The sequence below is a fragment of the Pinus tabuliformis genome, chromosome Q, assembly GCF_031772625.1.
Source record: "Pinus tabuliformis cultivar Carrire ecotype Pingquan chromosome Q, CPIR1, whole genome shotgun sequence".
In the NCBI taxonomy this organism is placed as follows: Eukaryota; Viridiplantae; Streptophyta; class Pinopsida; order Pinales; family Pinaceae; genus Pinus; species Pinus tabuliformis.
In genome coordinates this window covers 172,823,096-172,841,859 of record NC_142296.1, presented here as the reverse complement: position 1 = coordinate 172,841,859, position 18,764 = coordinate 172,823,096, and the positions used below count along the sequence as shown (strand labels likewise).

Here is an 18,764-nt window from a genome sequence, read left to right as displayed (position 1 = left end):
GGCATGCCACCTGTACATTTCATAGCACATTTGGAAGGGCATGCCACTATGAAGTGTACACTTCTACCCTTGATTAGTAAACTTACTTACGCAATTGCATTAATGATTAATTATATTGGAAGGTGAGGAGACGAATTGGATTTGAATGCAGGTGAGTCTTCACCTTGGACTTGGTCTCCCTATATGAGATCCAGGCCCTCCATAGGGTCATAATGGCACTTGTAGGGTAAGCATTAAGAGCCATGGACCTCCGCCATTGCAGAGCATTGATTTCCATGTCACGGGCCTCTTCAGCATCACACATTGTTTTTTTGTGCCCCATCCATACAAAGATGATGATGCTCTTGGACCACGTTGCCCAACTGGCCACACATTTGCACCCATCACTTGATAGCTGATCCAGGGCCTAGATGAGGTTTTATCTCATTCGAAGAGACATGGGAGGGCATGTGTCATTGTCTAGCCCTCATTGATCAAGCATCAACTTGTCATGGAGCCATTTGGAGACCCATGAGACCATTGATTGTGCCTTACAAACAATTGGGAGGACCACATGATATTTTTCTTACAAATCGAGGGGCCATCCCATTGATCTTTATTTACGGAGTCCTCCTATTCATCATGGCACTTTGAGAACTCATCTTGGCCTTCCAACAACCCTTCCTACTCTAGTTTTCACTGTTTCGGCCCTCTTGGGATGGTTTATCATTCACTTTAGTAGCCATTTGGTGGGCTTGTCACCAAAGACATGTTATTTTACACATTAAAATATTATTAGGGGATTAATTATGCTAAATCGAACTTGAGGAGCCTCATATAAATAAAAGAGGCCTCATTTGTATTGAATATCATCATTTGGATTTGGATCTCTGTACTTGAGAAACCCAAACCCGCAATTTTGGACAAATTTTGGATGTTTGGGATGCACTTTGATATTTGGAAAAATTTTCGCTATATTTTCTTGGAGCTTCTCTTTGCAATGTTGATGGATGGATATATTCTCATTGTCTTGTAAGTACTCTTTGATGCTATATTTTACCTTGTTAAATGTCTAATGTATGGAATGTTATTTCATGATATTTAATGTGCCCTAATTAAATGCAAATTTATGAGAACATTAAAATTATTGGAAGGATTGCATGCATTACTCATAGACAATGATGAATGAATGTTCCTAGAGGTCAATCTTGTATATTGCATCCTTGAAACTCCATAAAATATTGTCAACGAAGTATCAAATTCTATTGTAGCTGTGACGCTGCCTCCTGTAGGGTTAGCGAAGTTGCATTAGGTCTCCTTGAAGAGCGAAATCATCAAATCAAAGTAATTCTTGACTCCATTTTTCCTAATAGGCAAGCATTGGTCTAGAAATCCTTGGTGATCACCTTCTCATTGACAAATCTCTTTTTCTTCACCTCCTTCTCTCTCTTTTTCCTCGTCCCTCAAGGCTAAGGGAGCCTCTCTAGGGCTTGGTGCGAAATTTTAGGGAGGAGGAATTTTTGGATTCCGTCTAGACAGGACTCTTCCTTAGTGTCTCCTCTAGGCATCCACAAGTTTTGAACGAATTCTGACGATGTAATCTCATTTTATTTGATGCCCTAGCTATCACACCAAGTGGGAACCCTTGAAGCTTCCCTTCAACTTAGGGATTTCTTGAAGGTTTGTACTTTAGTAGCATATCATTCAAAACCTTTTCTCTTGACTATCTTGACCTTGGATGAACTCTTATCTTGTCAAATACCTCAACCCTAGGTCTCATATAGTATTTATCTCAAGGGGTTTTTCGTGGAAAGCCATCCTAGCTTCTCCCAAAGCTCACACCTCAATTGAGCCTTTCCATTGAATGAGCCATCCTTACCTCACTTTAAACCCTAGTGTAGACATATTAATCACAAGTGAGGGATATTGGGACTCCTCTCGTTAGTGAAAATCCGAGAAGAGAAAGGGATATATGGTGTGGTGACAGTGGGTCTTTGTCCCAAATTCTTGTTGTGCCCTCTAGCTCTAGCCCACATACTAGGCCTGCTAGTTTGTGCAGCAACAGGTCCCTCTGCAAGCCTTGGCACCTATGCAAGTAGAACCCTTGCTTCTTTACTCCAATCGACACTCCCTCTTAGAGAGGAAGGTGTTCTACACTACACCCAACTTGTCTCTAAAGTAAACAAATCTTCCCGTTGGCAAAGCCTTCGTCAGAAAGTTTTCTATCTGCTCCTCTGTTGGTATGTACTGGAGTCTAGTTGTACCTCTCTGAACAATGTCTATGATGTGATGATAACGTGTCTTGATGTGCTTTGAGCGATCATGAAACACTGGATTCTCAAAGAGCTTGATGCAACTTTGATTGTTACAGTTGATTACAGTGGGCTCTAGCTCCTACCCAAACTAGCCCACTAGTAGCTTTCTCAACCAGATAGCTTTGCATGCTGCCAGGTTGGCAACCATGTACTCGGCCTCTGCTGAGCTTAATGCAACTGATCTCTGCTTCTGGCTGAACCAGGAAACAACTGCTGATCCAACATTGAATGTGCAACCTGATGTGCTCTTCCTGTTTGTGGAGCTCCCTGCCCAATCTGCATTTGTGAAGCCCTCAATCCTCACCCCATCAACCTGTCTATATCACAATCCATACTCTATTGTGTCCTTCAGATACCTCAATACGTGCTTGGTAGCAACCTAATGCACCTTGGTAGGCTCAACCATGAACAAGCTCAAAGAGTTAACCGCAAAACATATGTTAGAGTGCGTGTTCACCAAATACTTAAGTGACCCTATCAATTGCCGGTAGAGTGTGGGGTCTACTTGCTCCGATTTGGATGTGTCCACCTTCCTCTAGTTTGCGACTAGAGGCGTGGTCATGGGCTTGCAATCCTACATGTGGAATCTCCTTAGAATCTCTAGAGCGTACTTGCCTTGCCCCAAGAAGATCTCCCCATTTCCTGGCCAAACCTCCAATCCAAGGAAATAGTGAATTAGCATTATATCCTTCATCTCAAACTCGCTTGCAAGATCTCTCTTGCACTCTTGGATGAGCTTATCTGCACTTGTCAAATCAGATCATCCATGTACAACACTAGAATGAGCGGTTCACCTCCAACAACAATGTAGTAGAAGTTGGAGTCCGCTTCACTGCTCGATACAAGCATACAATGCTCGTGGAGCCTGTTTGATCCCATACTAAGCTCTCTTGAGTCTTCACATGTGAGTCTCACTGCCACATGTCTCAAACCCCTCCAGCTGCTCAATATAAATCTCCTCCTCAAGAACTCTATTGAGGAACGTCGTTTTACTGTCCATCTGGTGGATCCTCCACCCCATCTGAGTTGCAATGTCTATAATGTTCCTCATAGACAAATATCTGGCCATGAGGGAAAATGTCTCGTCATAGTCAATGCCCTCTACATGTGACAACCCCTTGGCCACAAATCTAGTCTTGAATTTCTTGATGCTCCCATTAGCCCCATGCTTGATCTTGTAGACCCCACGAGAGCCCACCACTAATTTTCCCTCTGGCCTCGACACCACCTCCCATACATCATTCTTCATGATGGAGGCATACTCCTCCATGGCATCTCTCCACACCTAGTAGGTGGAAGGTTCGAAATCCAATAACTTCGTCATGAGTGCCATAGAACTTGTGTACCTTTGTGGTTGTTTGCTTTGTCGAATTGGTGTGCTAGGAGTACTAACTCGCTCCTGCGCCTCTTGGATCAACTGCTTTGCCCATCTTGCTCTCCTTCTTCTTATGTTGGGAGTCACGGCCTGAGTGGGTTCCACTCTCTCCACTCTCTCCTCCACCCGCGTATCCCCCTCATCCTCATGCTGCTCGGCCTGCACATCAGTGTGTATAGTTGTAGTCTGAGGTGCTGGATGAGCCTCTTGCTCATCCTCCTGCATTGTAGCGTGCTCGCTCTCTAAGGACTTCCTCAAAGCCCTTTCTTCCTCAACCTTCACATCTCTTCCGATGACTGTTTTCCTTAGTGCTGGTATGTATACTATGTACGCCTTGGATGTTTCGCTGTAGCCCACGAAGATGCCTTTCTCCACTGTGGGCTCCAACTTCGACCTGTTCTCTGTTAGTACATGGCAGTGCACCAGACTGTCAAATATCTGGAAATGTGACACATCCAGTTTCTTGCCTATAAAGGCCTCCTTTAGTGTAACTCACCTCAACACTCTATGTGGGCTCCAGTTTTGCAAGAAAACTGGTGTATTGCATGCCTCAACCCAAAGAAACATGGGCAACCCTTGGTCATGCAACATGGCTTTGGCCACTTCAACTATGGCCCTATTTTTGTGCTCTGCCACCACCTTTTTTTGAGGGTTATATGGTGTGGCCAACTCCCTCTTGAAGCCCTTCTTGGCACAAAACTCCTTGAATGCATTTGAAGTGTACTCCCCACCACCATTGGACCCTAGTGCCTTGATTTTCTTGCTAGTCTGGTTCTCAACCAAGGCCTTAAACTCCTAAAATTTCGAGAAGACTTCATCCTTTTTCTTCATGAAGAATATCCAAGTCTTTCTCCAGTGATCTACTATGTAGGTGACATAGTACTTGTACACCATGAGCGATACTGAAGAGAAGGGACCACAAGCATCTGAATGAACAAGGTCCAAGATGCACTTGGCCCTGTTGTCTCTCTGCTAGGAAAAAGGGTTTTGGCATACTTGTCAAGTGTGCAACCCTTGCACACCTCATGCTTGTCCACACTGCACTGCAGCAACCCTGTTATTATTTCCTTGAGAATTTTCAATGCACCATGGTGCAGATGCCCCATGCGCCTATGCCATAACTCCCCATGCTCCCTGCTTGAGTGACAACTACCTATGTTGTTGAATGATGTGACTCTCTCAAACTGCAATTTGTATAGGCTCTTCAGTCTAACCCTAATCTGCTTGGCCACATTGGAGTTTGCTGGTTTTATGAAAACCCTACCCTGTCTGAAGGTCTCCTCATACCCCTTATACTCCAACGTTGAAACTGAAATTAGGTTCTTCTTGAGCCCTAGAATGTAAAGGACATCTCTGAGAAATAGAGGGTTTCCCAACTCCCTCTCAAATCTGACTATACCAATTCCCTTTGCTCGGTACCTCCCGTCATCTCCCAACTCGATATGGAACTGCATGTCCTCTGTCAATTTGCTGAAGTAGTTCTTGTTTCCCGTCATATGACAGGACACTGTTGTTTGTGTGCCATTTGTTGGTAGCCACTAAGCTTGCCATGCAAGAAATAAGTGAGAACTCCCTCTCAAAGTGAGAAGAGAACTCGTCTATCTTTGTAGAGGCTGCTACTTGGTCCTTCTTGGACCCTTTCTTTTGATTAGGGCACTTAGTAGCATAGTGCCCAAACTGGTGGCATGAAAAACACTTGATCTTGTTGAGATCTTTCTTCTTCTTTTCTCCCTTGGAGCTCGACTCACCACCACCACTGTTCTTCTTGCCCTTCGACTTGCCCCCTTTACCAGCTAGGACAAAGTTCTCTTCTTCTTTCTTGACATGAGACCCTGACTCAGCATGTTTATGAATCTTGGACACAATCACCCCATAGTCCCTCCCAGTCCGGAAGCTTCTCCTTGGCACATATTCCCTCCGTAAAAGTTTCCCATGCTTTGGTGAAACCCATCAGGGCAAAACTCACCAGGTCTCTATTTGTAACTGTCTCACCCATGCTAGCTAGTTTGTCCCTTAATTGGGTAAACTTGGTGAGGTAAGACACCATGGATTTTGACTTGGACATTTTGATGGTCCTCACTTTTTCCTTCAACACTAGCTTTCTAGACTCGCTCAAACCTTGATAGAGGCCAATAATGGTCGTCCACGTAGCTTTGGCTGTCTTCTTTCTGGTCAAGTGAGGAATAATGTGGTCTTTGACTCCTTCCAAGATGATTCTTCTCGCCTTGGCATCTTTCTTGTTATGCTGAGCCAACTGTTGAGGGTCATTGGGTGTAGCTCAGACATTATCCACAAACTTCCACATCCCTGTTCCTCCAACACCACGCCAATCCTCTCACGCCATGAGTAGAAGTTGGATGCTCCATCCAACCTATCCTCAAATCTGAGACCCTAGTACGCCATTCTGCCAAGTTGAACTGCTCAGAAACCCTAGCGGCCAAGTCGAACTGGTGAATTTTCTCCCTCTGAATGCTGAACCTACTCCCGAAGATAAAACATTGTGCTTGGTCTTCAATTAGAGGCTACACTCTGATACCATGTAAGATTTCCTTAAACCTAGTAGGGCCTTTGAAGCTTGAACTGGATGAGGTTTTAACATCTATCATAGGTTGATAATAAAGGGAATTAGTAGAATTGAAAGATACGTCTGCTTTATACCATCATCTAGGCATGCATTCCCAAGCAACTTCCCTTTCCCTCTTCTTCCATTTAGCATCAATGGTGGGCTAAGCACTATGGGTGTTGTAGGGTACAAAAAAACAATTCAAGCCTATGTGGGCTCTTCAAATTGGATGTGCCAGGGCTTGTGATTATCTCTTCTTTGGGAGGGTTCATTTGATTTGGGATTGCATAGGGATCATCAACAAGAAAAGCAAAGGATTCTTCAAAACTGGAAATTTCATTTCCATTAGCTCTTGCTTGGACTTCTCCCTATCATTTTTTGCACATTTGTTTATTGGCGTTCTTTGCATGGAAGGCGTCAATATGACCTTGCATATTGGATTTTAGCTTATGGAGACATTTCGACAATAGTTGCATACCATTTTCGCCCCTACCAATTGGCAATGGTCCCGTGCCGGATCCCTCTTGTCTTTTGGAATCATGGCAACTTTTTTACCAACAAAAAAATCTGCAAACAAAGCCCTAGGATTTTTTAATTTCTAAGGAAAAAACAGCAATTTTATTGACAATTGTAAAGTAGAGGCTTGAATGAAACTTTTACATACCTTCACATGCCCTCTAAATGAAGAGAAGAAGAGCAGGTCTGAAATAACATCTCTAAAACAGCAAAAACAAGAGAAGAGCAGCTCCAAAATAGCAGAAAGGCAGTTCCAAAACAGCAGGAAAAACAGATCTATTACATCTCAAGAAATTATCCAAAATAACCCATGAATCAGCCCTAGAGATTCTCCAAATCATTTCTTCAATCAGTTTTCGAAATCAGCTTGAGAAACTCTCCAATTCAATGCTAGAAATCAGCCCAAGAAAGAGTCCAAACCAACAAAACCAATGTGATGCTAAATGAAGATGAACAGGTAACTCAAAATCTCCAGATTGATGAAGTGAAAGGTGTGAGACAAATAGAGGGTGGGGAACTCATCAAATAGCAATGGGAGGGGCCTAGGGTTCACTTTTGGGTTTTTGCTTTTCTTTATTTTATTTTTTAAGAATTCCAAGGGTCAATTTAGCCATCCCACGTGCCAGTGTGTGAATCTATATGAGATTGGCTGGTGCCAACCATTTCTAGTTTTGACTTGTGATTTGGACTGATAAGCCTTCTAAACTGGTTGAACTGGTTAGTTTTGACAAAACCAATCTAGTTTTGATAACACTACAAGGAAGAGGTAGTTTCCATTTGCTTCCTTCAAAGAATAGTCATGGTGGCATAGGATTCTACCTACCATTCCTTCAAGCCAGTCAGTTGGTTCTTTATTTCTAGAAGAGTTGGTCCCTTGTCCATTTGTTCTCCAAATTTTGCTGGTCAAACCCATACTTTAACTTGTCCACTAGATGTCTGGATAGGTGACATTTCCTTGATTGATGCTACATCTTTTTCACATGTGCAGAACCCCTTTTGAAGTCTTTTGAGTTCAGATAATATGCAACAACCATTACAACAATGGCAATGCTCCATGATGCTTACCAATCTAGGACAAATAGACCAATCAACGCTAGGAATCCTAGAAGAATTACTAGCTCTCAGAGCGCTTGACAGGAAGGAGTGCAAATAATAGCATCCTGAATGATCCTCTAGCTCAATATCCCTTTCGCCAACTATATTGCCTTCAATGCCAAGGAGGGTTTGCATTAAGTCATGGAAGGACTGGATAATGCCATGTGTAGGAACCATGGTTACCAAAGCATTGTTATCTAGATTGGAATGAGAAATTGCAACAAAATGAAGAAGAGTGTGTTGAAACTGTTTAATATGCTACCTCCTCACAATGACGATATGACGGGTGTAATGGGAGGGAGCTCCTATTTTAAAACCATATCACTTAATTGGAGGGGGCACGTGGTGATCTAATCTCTCCTCCCCTCCTTTACTTATTTGCAACCTTCTTTCACTTGGGCCCCATTGGTTGATTGTCGGTTTGCCTCAACATTTAGCTTTCATAGAACCTAGAAGTAGTGAACTTGTTTGATATTGAGTTCCACTAATATGGCTTGATTGCATATTCTGGTAATCTTTTGGTTGGCGAGAGAGGAAGATAAAGATAATATACGATGATTCCATTAATGTCCAACAAATGACCACAAAAGTAGCTCTGTGGGACTGAAGAAGAGTACAATTAGTATGAATACAATGTGGGAGTGCAAGCACAGCTCCTAGAAAATGCTGAAAATAACATAAAGAAAGAAAGGCACAAGCGGTAGTGCTGCTGTGACATGCATATAAACGATCATGGCACGAAACAAGATAATCAATAACTTGCCAAAAAAAGATAGTTAGTAGATAGGAAGATATGGCGATGGAGCTAAAGATGTCAAGGGCTCCTGAATCTGATGACTGATGGCAAGGGAGCCGAACTGGGCACTGGCTCGCTGTTGAAGTCCCTTGGAACCAATGGTGGGCCTGATTGTATTATCTTGGGGGGGGGATGTAGGAAGGCATTAGTCATTAACGTTGAGTCACCAACCACTGGTGCCTTTTAAGCCCCTTTGCTTTGAAGAAAATTGAGTCCTTGAAGGACAACAAGTGCTTCTACTTTGTTGTTAGTGGTTGTGTCTAATGCACATGCAAACTCCAAGAATTTTTGTCCATTGGGGTCATATAATAATACAACATGCTTGCCCCCTGTCAAGCCTACATTTGTTGCCCCTAGTACTCACATCTTCAACTTCATCATTTGTACCTCTATTGCATTTTTCATCATATTAAAAATATATAAAAATTGAAAATCAATATTTATATATAGCATATGCCAACCATTTTAGCGAATGATGGAGCAAAATTAATAATTTTATCATAATACATAAGCAACTCAAGTATTGTATTATTAGAACATATGTTTATAGTATATACATGCATGAGAATGTCCTCATGAAATAACCAACCCCTAATAGCTCTCAACAAGAATTTTCATAAACCCTAATTAGTTTTTGGAGAGATGAGCACACGGACAACATTAAACAACTAATTTATTTTATATTTTATTTTTTACAAAAAATGGTGAATTTTCTTTAATTAATGATTTACAATTCCAAAACCACTCAAAATACTCATTCGTACAGAGATTTACCGGATACAAAAGGATTGGGACCCTCAGAATTAGGGAATTGGCTGGTTGACAAGTTGCCCATTAATTAAAAACAATCCTTGTTTCCTAATTGGGTAGCTAAATTTGTTTGGGAGTCAGCCAATTTGTTGTTATGCCACAACACATGGAACCATTCAATCTTGCAGTTCATTTTTTCAACCAAAGTTCTGATTCTACTAAGAATGGCTTCTAATCCGAGATCTTTGGCCTTTGTTCCAAATTGCATGTGTCTCAGGATGATAAGTGAGTCCCGTCTAAAACAAGTAGACGGCCTAGATGGAATGTAGTAACCAAGATAATGGCAAATGCTCTGCAGAGCTAAATTGTTGGAAAGAATCCCTAGTTGCCATGCACACTGTCCTTCAATTATTCCTCTAGGCGCTTTCTCCCCCCTCCCCTTAAACAACTAATTTATTAAATAGATCAAGTACAACAATATTCCAGCCAAATGAATAACTAACTCAATATTTCTCTCCCATAATGATCATTTGTGGAGAATCCAAGTTCATCGCTGAGTTTGTAGAGTTTATCCTTTGGTAGTGCCTTAGTAAATGTATTTGCAACTTGCTCTTTTGTAATGCAATACACTATCTCAAGCAAACCTTGTTGAACTAGATCTTGAAGAAAATGACACTGAATGTCTATATGCTTAGTCTTGTTGTGAAAAACATGGTTCTTGGCCATCTAAATGGTGCTTTGATTATCACAATTCAATTGCATGAACCATTCTTTCTGCTCATGTAGAGCTTGTAAAACCCATTTTAGCGACGCCGCTTCACATGCTGCTGTGGCTGTCTTTTGGAATTTGCTTTTTATGTGAAGAGTGAAACTATATGTTACTTTTTAGTGCACCAAACAACCACTACTAAACCCATGCTGAATTTGTAACTTGAAAGTGGACTTCTTGTCATCAATACAACCTGCCCAATTTGAATGTGTTTTGAATCTTGATCATTATGAATTTTGGATTTGTATTTCAAACCGGAACCAATTGTGACATGAAGGTAACTCAAATTTCTCTTGGTGGCTTTCTATTGTACCTCCTTGGGACTTGACATAAACCTAGAAACAATGCTCATTGCAAAAGTTATATCTGCTTGAGTTGAAGTTAGATCAAATGGATGATCGGTCAATCTAGATTCATATCTGGCGGTATCAGGTGTTGAGAAATCTAGGGCATCGAGATCAAGTGATTTCTTTTCTATTATTAACTGTTTGTGAATGTTTTTTACTTATTTAGATTATGATATTCTTCTACTTAGGTTATTAGTGTTCTTCTTCATCAAACAGCTACCAATGCATAAACCATAAAGAGACAAGAGACACAAAATATAGGCTATCAGCCAGGGCCAAAACCTCTCGCTCTTTGAGAGGAAAACTTGAACAAATTCTTCTTATAGAGATTCCAATTGACGAATACCAAGACCAAGACCCTTGACCTATTTGCCTCTCCAAGACCAAGACACAAGTTCCCTTGATGAGATCCTTAGACAACGATAGTCAACCTTCTGCTCCTTTCCTTTTCTCGGCTCCTCTTCCACTTCGACTTGCTTCTGCTTCAAACCTTCGGCCTCCCTTCTAGACTTGATCTTCTTCTTATCTCGGCCTTCCTTCTAGACTTTACCTTCTTCCAATTCTTGTCTCAGCCTCCCTTCTAGATTCGACCTTCTTCCAATTCTTGTCTCAGCCTCCCTTCTAGATTCGACCTTCTTCCAACTCTTGTCTCGGCCTCCCTTCTAGATTCAACCTTTTTCCAACTCGGCTAGGAAGAGTGCTGCTTCTTCTCGGCTTCTTCTGCTGCAACTAAGCTCCTGCTGCCTCACACGTGTAGATAATATAAACCCAAAAACAAAACAGAAAAGAGCTCAGACTATCCTCCTCTTTCCTACGCTTGATAATAAGTTACTTTGCTGTACTTTGCAAGTTTGCACTTTTCTGCTTCAGACTTTATCACCGAAAATTCTATCCTGAAATGAAGACGCACTGCACTATATATAGTTGTTTCTCATCAAAATAAGCTGACTTGTAGGAGGGTGAGCCAACGTGTCATTTGTAGGAGATATAATTATCCTTCTTGAAGCTGACTTGAGGAGGAGACTTTGTCTTGGTCTTGGAGGGCTTTCTAACTTATTTAAGGACTTATATAAATATATAATATGCCCAAGAAGGGTCCTTCATACATGACATTGACTCAATTTGACTTTATGACCAATCCTAAGGACTCACAATGGGAGTCATACTAAAAATAAAATTCCTTTCTCATGAAACCCATGAGACAAGCATTACAATAATAATTTTATTTTTCTTCTTTTCATCAATTACATAAAATCACAATTACGCATGTCATTATGAAGACTGAACCTAGTTACTTTTCAACATCAGGATCATCCAGTTGCTAGCTATCTGACTGTGGCTATATTATTGTTGGAATCAGATTGACTAGATGGCTTCTTTGTTTGCTTGCAGGGTCGATCTATCCGAATGATGGGAGTTTTCATGACAGAAGTTGAGGAAGTTACCCGACCTGTTACAAAGTCTGACCAAAGGATAGCAGGATTTGTTGAGGAGGAAAGGAGGACAAAACAACGTATTGCAAATGGATTTGATATTCCTAGAAGATTGCCTCAAGGGCCTTACATTTTCTGTGACTTCCGTACCCTTCAGCTTCCTGGAATTGAGGTGTGTACTGCATAAAATCAATTCATTCTCTCTATTATTTTTCTGGTTTTGGATACAACTTAGCATTCTACTAGAAAAGATCTGGATTTGTTTAGAAGAAGTTTCTTGAGGATGGGTTGACTTATGCTTTTTGTGAAGTAATTTTAAATTGATAAAATATTTGTAGCATAAAATCTATATCAATTTCTGAACAAAACTGAAAAAATGTAACCTCATTTACTATGTAAACAGATCCAACAATGTCCATGACAAATGAAAATACGTGTTTCCACCTTTTCACATATTTTGTCTTCTTGCTTGAGTGTAACTGCACCTCAAATAGAATCTGCATCTCGAATAATAGTAGTAGTTAGGAAAAATAACAAACAATTGAGTATTCATTGTACATGAAATATGATACATAGCTTTGTCCTGTCTGATCTTGAAAGAGTAATGTACACCTTAAGGAGCTATTTTCCATGGAGTACACCTTAAGGAGCTATGATTGGAAACAGAGTATTTTCCTATTTGGTGAAATAGGAGCTAACAATGTTACTTGGGAGCGGGAGCGGGAGCGGGGAGCAGGTGCGAAAATGGGAGCGGGAGCAACCATTTTCAGAAGCTCCCGGTTTGGGAGCGAATCCGGGAGCGATTTTTTTAAAATATATATATTTTTTAATTTTTGATACATATATGTCAACAAAAACATGTAGAATGATGAAATAGACATAAAAAAACATAAAAAAATATAAATTGATCATTGAACCATATCACATCAATCATCTAGAAATTATAATCGTCATCAACCATGTCCACAAGTTAGTAAAATACATATTACAACTGCAACATATTGAGTCTTATAAATCATGATTCATCAAATTCAATATTAAAGTTTCGACTTCAAGCTTTCAGAATTGAAAATTCAATAACATTTATCATCATTGATCACCAAAGTTGTACTTGTAAGCCAAGTTTAACCATTACAAGAAGTAATATCGAAGATATTTCTAAGTCCTAACTTCTAACTGTTAACATGATATGAAATGTTAAAAATTTATAAAATGAAACATGAATAATGAGTTGAAATGAAACAACTTTAGTCTTTCACAAAGCATCATATTCATAATTCACAATCATTACCAATGAGTTATAATTGCCAAGGCCCAACTTCAAACTTCAAATTTTCATTGTCACAGTGATATAATGTTTACAAAAAATATCATAATGATATGAAAGAGTCAAGAGTTAAGAGTCAAGGACTCAAAACTCAATAGTTATGAAAACTAAAGTCTAATAGAAACTAAAAAAGACAAGTAAACTGTAAATCTACAAGTGGCCCTTGCCACGAGAGTCTCCAACAGTATAAGCAGGTCGTGGTGGTCCTCTAGGAGTCTCCCGCACAGACCGACGACCAGAACTAGAACCTCCACGCGAGGGTGTCGATGGAGGTGGCGACAGCAATGGAACAAGACTCGGGCCTCGAGCACTGCTACTGGATGGTGGAGGTGGAGGTGGCATGGCTGCTGCAGCTGCTTCATTTTTATCCCTTACAAGCTCCTCTTCTAGTTCTTCAATATGTACAATGCCATCCTCCAAATTGTCGTCCTCAGGGTGATTGTCCCAAATTTTATATGTGGGATCTTCATTAGCCCGATCACAGTAATGGCTCAACAACCTCAAGTTGTAGTGCACATAAACCAAGCTTTCTGCTCGGTTTTCGTTGAGTCTGTTTCTTTTCACATTATGTATATAACTGTAGGTGCTCCAACACCTCTCTGCAGAAGAAGAATTTACAACCTGTGAAAGAACTTTTTTTGCCAATTTTGGCAAAAGTCCGTGGCCGCCATATGTTTCCCACCATGTGAGAGAATCAAATTTATCTTTGTCGTCCATTGCATGGAAGTTACCATACAAACTAGTGCCACTGAAGTATCTGCCTATTTCAAGGCGCACAGCTGCACATTCCTCCCTGTCAGGCACCAACTTTTCTAATGCTTCCAGATATCCTTTAGTTACCTCTTGATCTAAATGGGGTTTGGTCCTAACCCCACCCCCTGCTGCAGGTTGGCCCAACCAAGATGTAGAGTAGTATTTTGGCGTAAGGATATACGCCAAGCAATGTAGTGGAAGGTTAAGCCTATTCCACCGTTCACACACACAATCATGAATCAGTTTGTACAAGTTGGGATCTCTATTATGAACAATGTCTTTTATTTCCCCCAACATGGTATCCATTTGCTCATACACCTCACCAATCACTGGTTTGTCTGTATCTGCAAACCGAATCATGTGATAAATTGGCTTGGTGAAATCCAATACCTGCCTCACAGTTGTCCAAAACTGCCCATCAAGAGCGGCCTCCTCCACCGTTTCAAAACCTGCCATGTCAGCTACATTTGTAGCCCTTTCCTTTAACACCTGCCAATGTGGACTTGATACCATGATAGCTAATGCCTCTCTTACCTTCAAAAGGCGCCTGAAGGTGAGGTAATAGCTACCAAATCTAGTCCTCGCAATCTTCAGCAACTCCAATCTCAAGTGACTGCGGAAAAGGCCATGGGTATTGCTATGATTTGTAATAATTTTTATCATTTGTTTTCCTTTCTTGTACAAATCACCAATCCATTGGTATTGTTCATTTTTGTTTTTGACAATATCATGCAACAGAAGGTTCAATGTGTGAACCAAACATCCAGACCAAAATATGTTCGGGTATTTATCCTCAATAATTGCTCCCGCTGCCTTACAATTAGGAGCATTATCAGTGATGACTTGGATGACATTGTATGGGCCAATACGCTCAATTGTTTCAAGTAATGCTTCTGCAATGTTGATAGCGGTCTTGAACTTGTCTGAGTAATCATGTGCAGCTAGAAAGATGGGACCACTAACAGACACAGCAAGAACACTTATCAACGGCTTGCCTTTTACATTTGTCCATCCATCAGATACAATGGACACCCCATTCATTGTCAGTCCAAGAACTTGTCATTTTATTCAAAGAATGTGATATTTTTGCTTTTTCATGATCAAGGCCAACAGTTCTTGCCTTGTCATACCCAGGGCTCTTGTATCCTTTAGGGGCATCATTTATGGCAGAAACCATTTCGTGCCAATAAGGTGAGCGTAGAACATTGAATGGTATCCCACATGCATAGAGGAACCTGTAAACTTTTGAATCCACATCATTCCTACACCCCTCATCAAGGAAATCTGATATGGTTCTACGCCTTAAAGATGATGACCCTGTGCCTCTATGTCCATATCCACTGCCTTGGGAGGATGCTGAAGGAGTTCTTTGTGATTGTGAGCTTGGTTCAAAGAAACCCCTTGATCTTTTTGTTCTGTATTGGGCGTCCTCCTCTTCCTTTATGTATTTGGCTCTATCTGCTGTTGACACCGCTGCACAAGTTTTGATTCCTATTTGTTTCTCTCCATCCCATGGCCTTTTCCCGCAGAGGTGTCTTCTAGCACGGGTGTATGAACCTGTGTAATCAATGTTGCAATGGGGGCAATGAAATTTAGTGGTTCCACCCCCTCTCCCTGTTTCAGCCCTGTGAACATATTTCCACAATCGAGTTTGGTCTTGTTTAGTTTTTTGAGGGTCATGTTCACCCTCCTCCACCTCCTCCTCACTGGGGTTTTCACCCATTTGACTTCCTCCGGCTTCTTCATCCACCTCTTCAGTTTCAGGCCCCCTCCGTTTCCTACTCTCCACCACCATACTAACCATAAAAGGGACCAGGAAGAGGAAAATGCCAATAAATATCCCCAGGTCCATGGTGTTTGATGTTTGTAGGGTTTTGAGTCTTGAATCTGCAAATTAATTTAGTTTATTGGGATTAATTCATTTAATTTATTAATTTAATTTAAATACATGATTTTTAAACAGTTAAACTCAAACAACTAAATTAAATCAACTAAATTAACTACCTAACCAGCTAAACTAACTAGATTACTAAGTTACTTACCTCTGCAGGCTTGCTCCTCGCTCCTTGGCAGTTGCTCCTCGCTCCTCGCTCCTTGGTAGTTGCTCCTCGCTCCTTGGCAGTTGCTCCTCGCTCCTCAACACTTGATCTTCGCTCCAATGCTCTTGCTCCAGCTCCAACTTGCTCAATGAAGTGATAATGAATGTTTTTTTGGCCCATTGGCCTTATAAAACAAAATTTTTTTTCTAAATTTTTTAATTTTTTCGGGTCCGGCGGATTTTTTTTTTCCGCCGAACCGCTCCCGGCCCGGCCCGATTCACTCCCGGAGCGTTTTTTAATGCCCGGGAGCGATCAGGGAGCGATCGCTCCCCGATCGCTCCCGGAGCGTTTTTTAATGCCCGGGAGCGATCAGGGAGCGATCGCTCCCCGATCGCTCCCGGGCATTAAAAAACGCTCCGGGAGTGCGGGAGCGATCGCTCCCTGAGTCGCTCCCTAACAGACCAGGGAGCGTAAATTTTTTTACAGGAGCGCGCTCCCGAAAATCGCTCCCGTCCGGGAGCGATTTTGGGAGCGCGCTCTCGAGCCGCTCCCGCCCGGAGCGCGCTTCGGGAGCGGGTTCGAAGGGGGGGGGGGGGCGCTCCCCCGCAACATTGGGAGCTAACATTTGGTGAAATCTAGAGAGAACAATGCACACCAAAAGGAGCTATTGATCTAAACCAAGTATTTGCTTATGCAACATCATCTCATTCAAGAAACAGTTACATCCATTTGCAGTGTCCTGGCATGTGAGAGGTCCCTACTGTATGACTGCCACGACACTCCACAACCATTCACCTTTCACTGGAAATGGCTTGGTTACTCTCCCCAAAATGTACTGAAATGCTAGATTGTCACACAGAATTTAGCTAATGTCTCATCATACTTTTTTTTTGGAAGTATGTCTTATATTTACACACATATTTACAAAAATTGTACTAAAAAGGATGGTGGGGTCTATACAATTGTGATGATACCCTCTTCTTCATAGCAACAAGAGCTGAAAGAAACCCAGAATACGCAACTGGGCACATAGAGTAGGCATCTCTCTTGGAAAGAGCTCCTTTGGCCAGAAGCTGATGGTGAACCTGATCCCCCATCATAGAAGAAATGGAAGGCAGGGAGCTAACTGCGTGAGCGGAAACAACACCGAGCTAACCTCGTGAGCGGAAACACCACCAATCACGCAATAAAGCAGACTGCGAGCAAACACTGTCCCGAATTAACACTGAACACGAATACCCAGAAACCTTCAACACTGCTTGGCAAACTAGCATTCCCAAAAGACGTGTTTCAAAGTCTTGGGCTGCTGAGAAATAGGACAAAGGCCATCAGAAAGCTTGCTCTTGGCCACCATGGCCTTGGATGGAATCCCCTAATAAATCACTAACCATGCAAAAACTATTATCTTATAAGAAAATCTATACAACCAAACACTGCAACTGATGAATCCAGCTATCATTTGAATTCTTGGATATCTAGCATTCAGGACTGGGGATAATGGATGCCTTTGGTGAAAAATAGAATATATATGATGAGAGTCATAATATTCAAGCGGTTGACCAATGCACCAACTTCAATCTCTTCAAAAAGTCCCTGGCATACCAATGTTAGAGAATACCACTCCTTCCAAGAGGGAGAGATCGAATCCCACGAATCATCCAAGAGAAAGCTGCTCTTTCTACTCAATCTACGAGACAAGAAGGGGGGTAGCTCCACCATACATGAATCTTGAACCTCCAACTCTGAATGGGGTAGCAAGCTAAATCACATCTGGCTTTGCTGCCCTCCCATTGCCAACTAACCAAACCAGAAAGTGCCTTCCAAGTGGCTCAGATGCTTTGAAAGATGAGGCAGACATACACTTGAAAGAGATGAGGGGATGAGATGATATCACAAAGTCCAAACACTCCCGAACTCTACTGGAATGTTGTGCTAAAAGAACCTGATGCTGAAGCAATATATACCAAGGAGCTGAACCCTCAAGACACTTCACCACCCACTTAGCCCCTGAATACTCCCATAAGTGGCAATGCCAATCAAACCAAGCCCATCTCTTTGGGTATGGTGTAAACATTCCATGGAACCAAAGGCAGGCCCTGATCTCCATCATACTTGGACCAAAGATAAGTTCTCAAATTCTTGTTCAAGTTGTCGGAATATAGTTCTATTGGGAAACCAACATGACATGATATACATGAGAAGCCTGAAGATTGTGGCCAACAACAGTCAGCTTGCTAGCAACTGGATGATCCTGATATTGCCAGATATGAATCTTGCCCTGCAACCTCTGCAAATACCAATGCCTCAGGGAGACTAGCGATAAAACAAGTAACTCAAAGCATATGCTGTCAAGACATATAAATAAGGGGCCAAAGGAGGTCCTTAATGCCTAGATCCATGCAAATGGATCCAAGGTGATAAGTTCCTGTTGGCCGAAACAAATGTTGAGGCATTAGTGAACTGAGTGTTCACCAGAGCAATATTCCAGGGGCCAAACCCCAAGAAAATCAACATATCTGAAATAAAAGACCAATCCACCTGATCATGTGCTTTATCAAAATCAATTTTCTTTTATGAAACCAGCCATGCATCCCACAATAGTTCAAACCATGAAAACTGATATTTTTATCTGTGGCAGTTATTAATTACATTGATGACTAATTTTATTTTCTAGTAGGTTGTTGCATAACCTAATTGCCTTTACTAA

At 41.5% G+C, this 18,764-nt stretch overlaps 1 protein-coding gene across 2 annotated transcripts in view; it reads left to right on the top strand.

Annotated features, from left to right (window-relative positions):
• The window catches only part of LOC149218795 (uncharacterized), a 133,332-nt gene that overhangs the window by 29,625 nt on the left and 84,943 nt on the right, over positions 1-18,764 (top strand). For both annotated transcript variants that reach the window (XM_089384146.1, XM_089384147.1), the window contains exon 3: positions 11,898-12,110. In XM_089384146.1, coding sequence (XP_089240272.1) covers positions 11,898-12,110 — 213 coding nt within the window. The remainder of the gene's footprint in view (positions 1-11,897; positions 12,111-18,764) is intronic.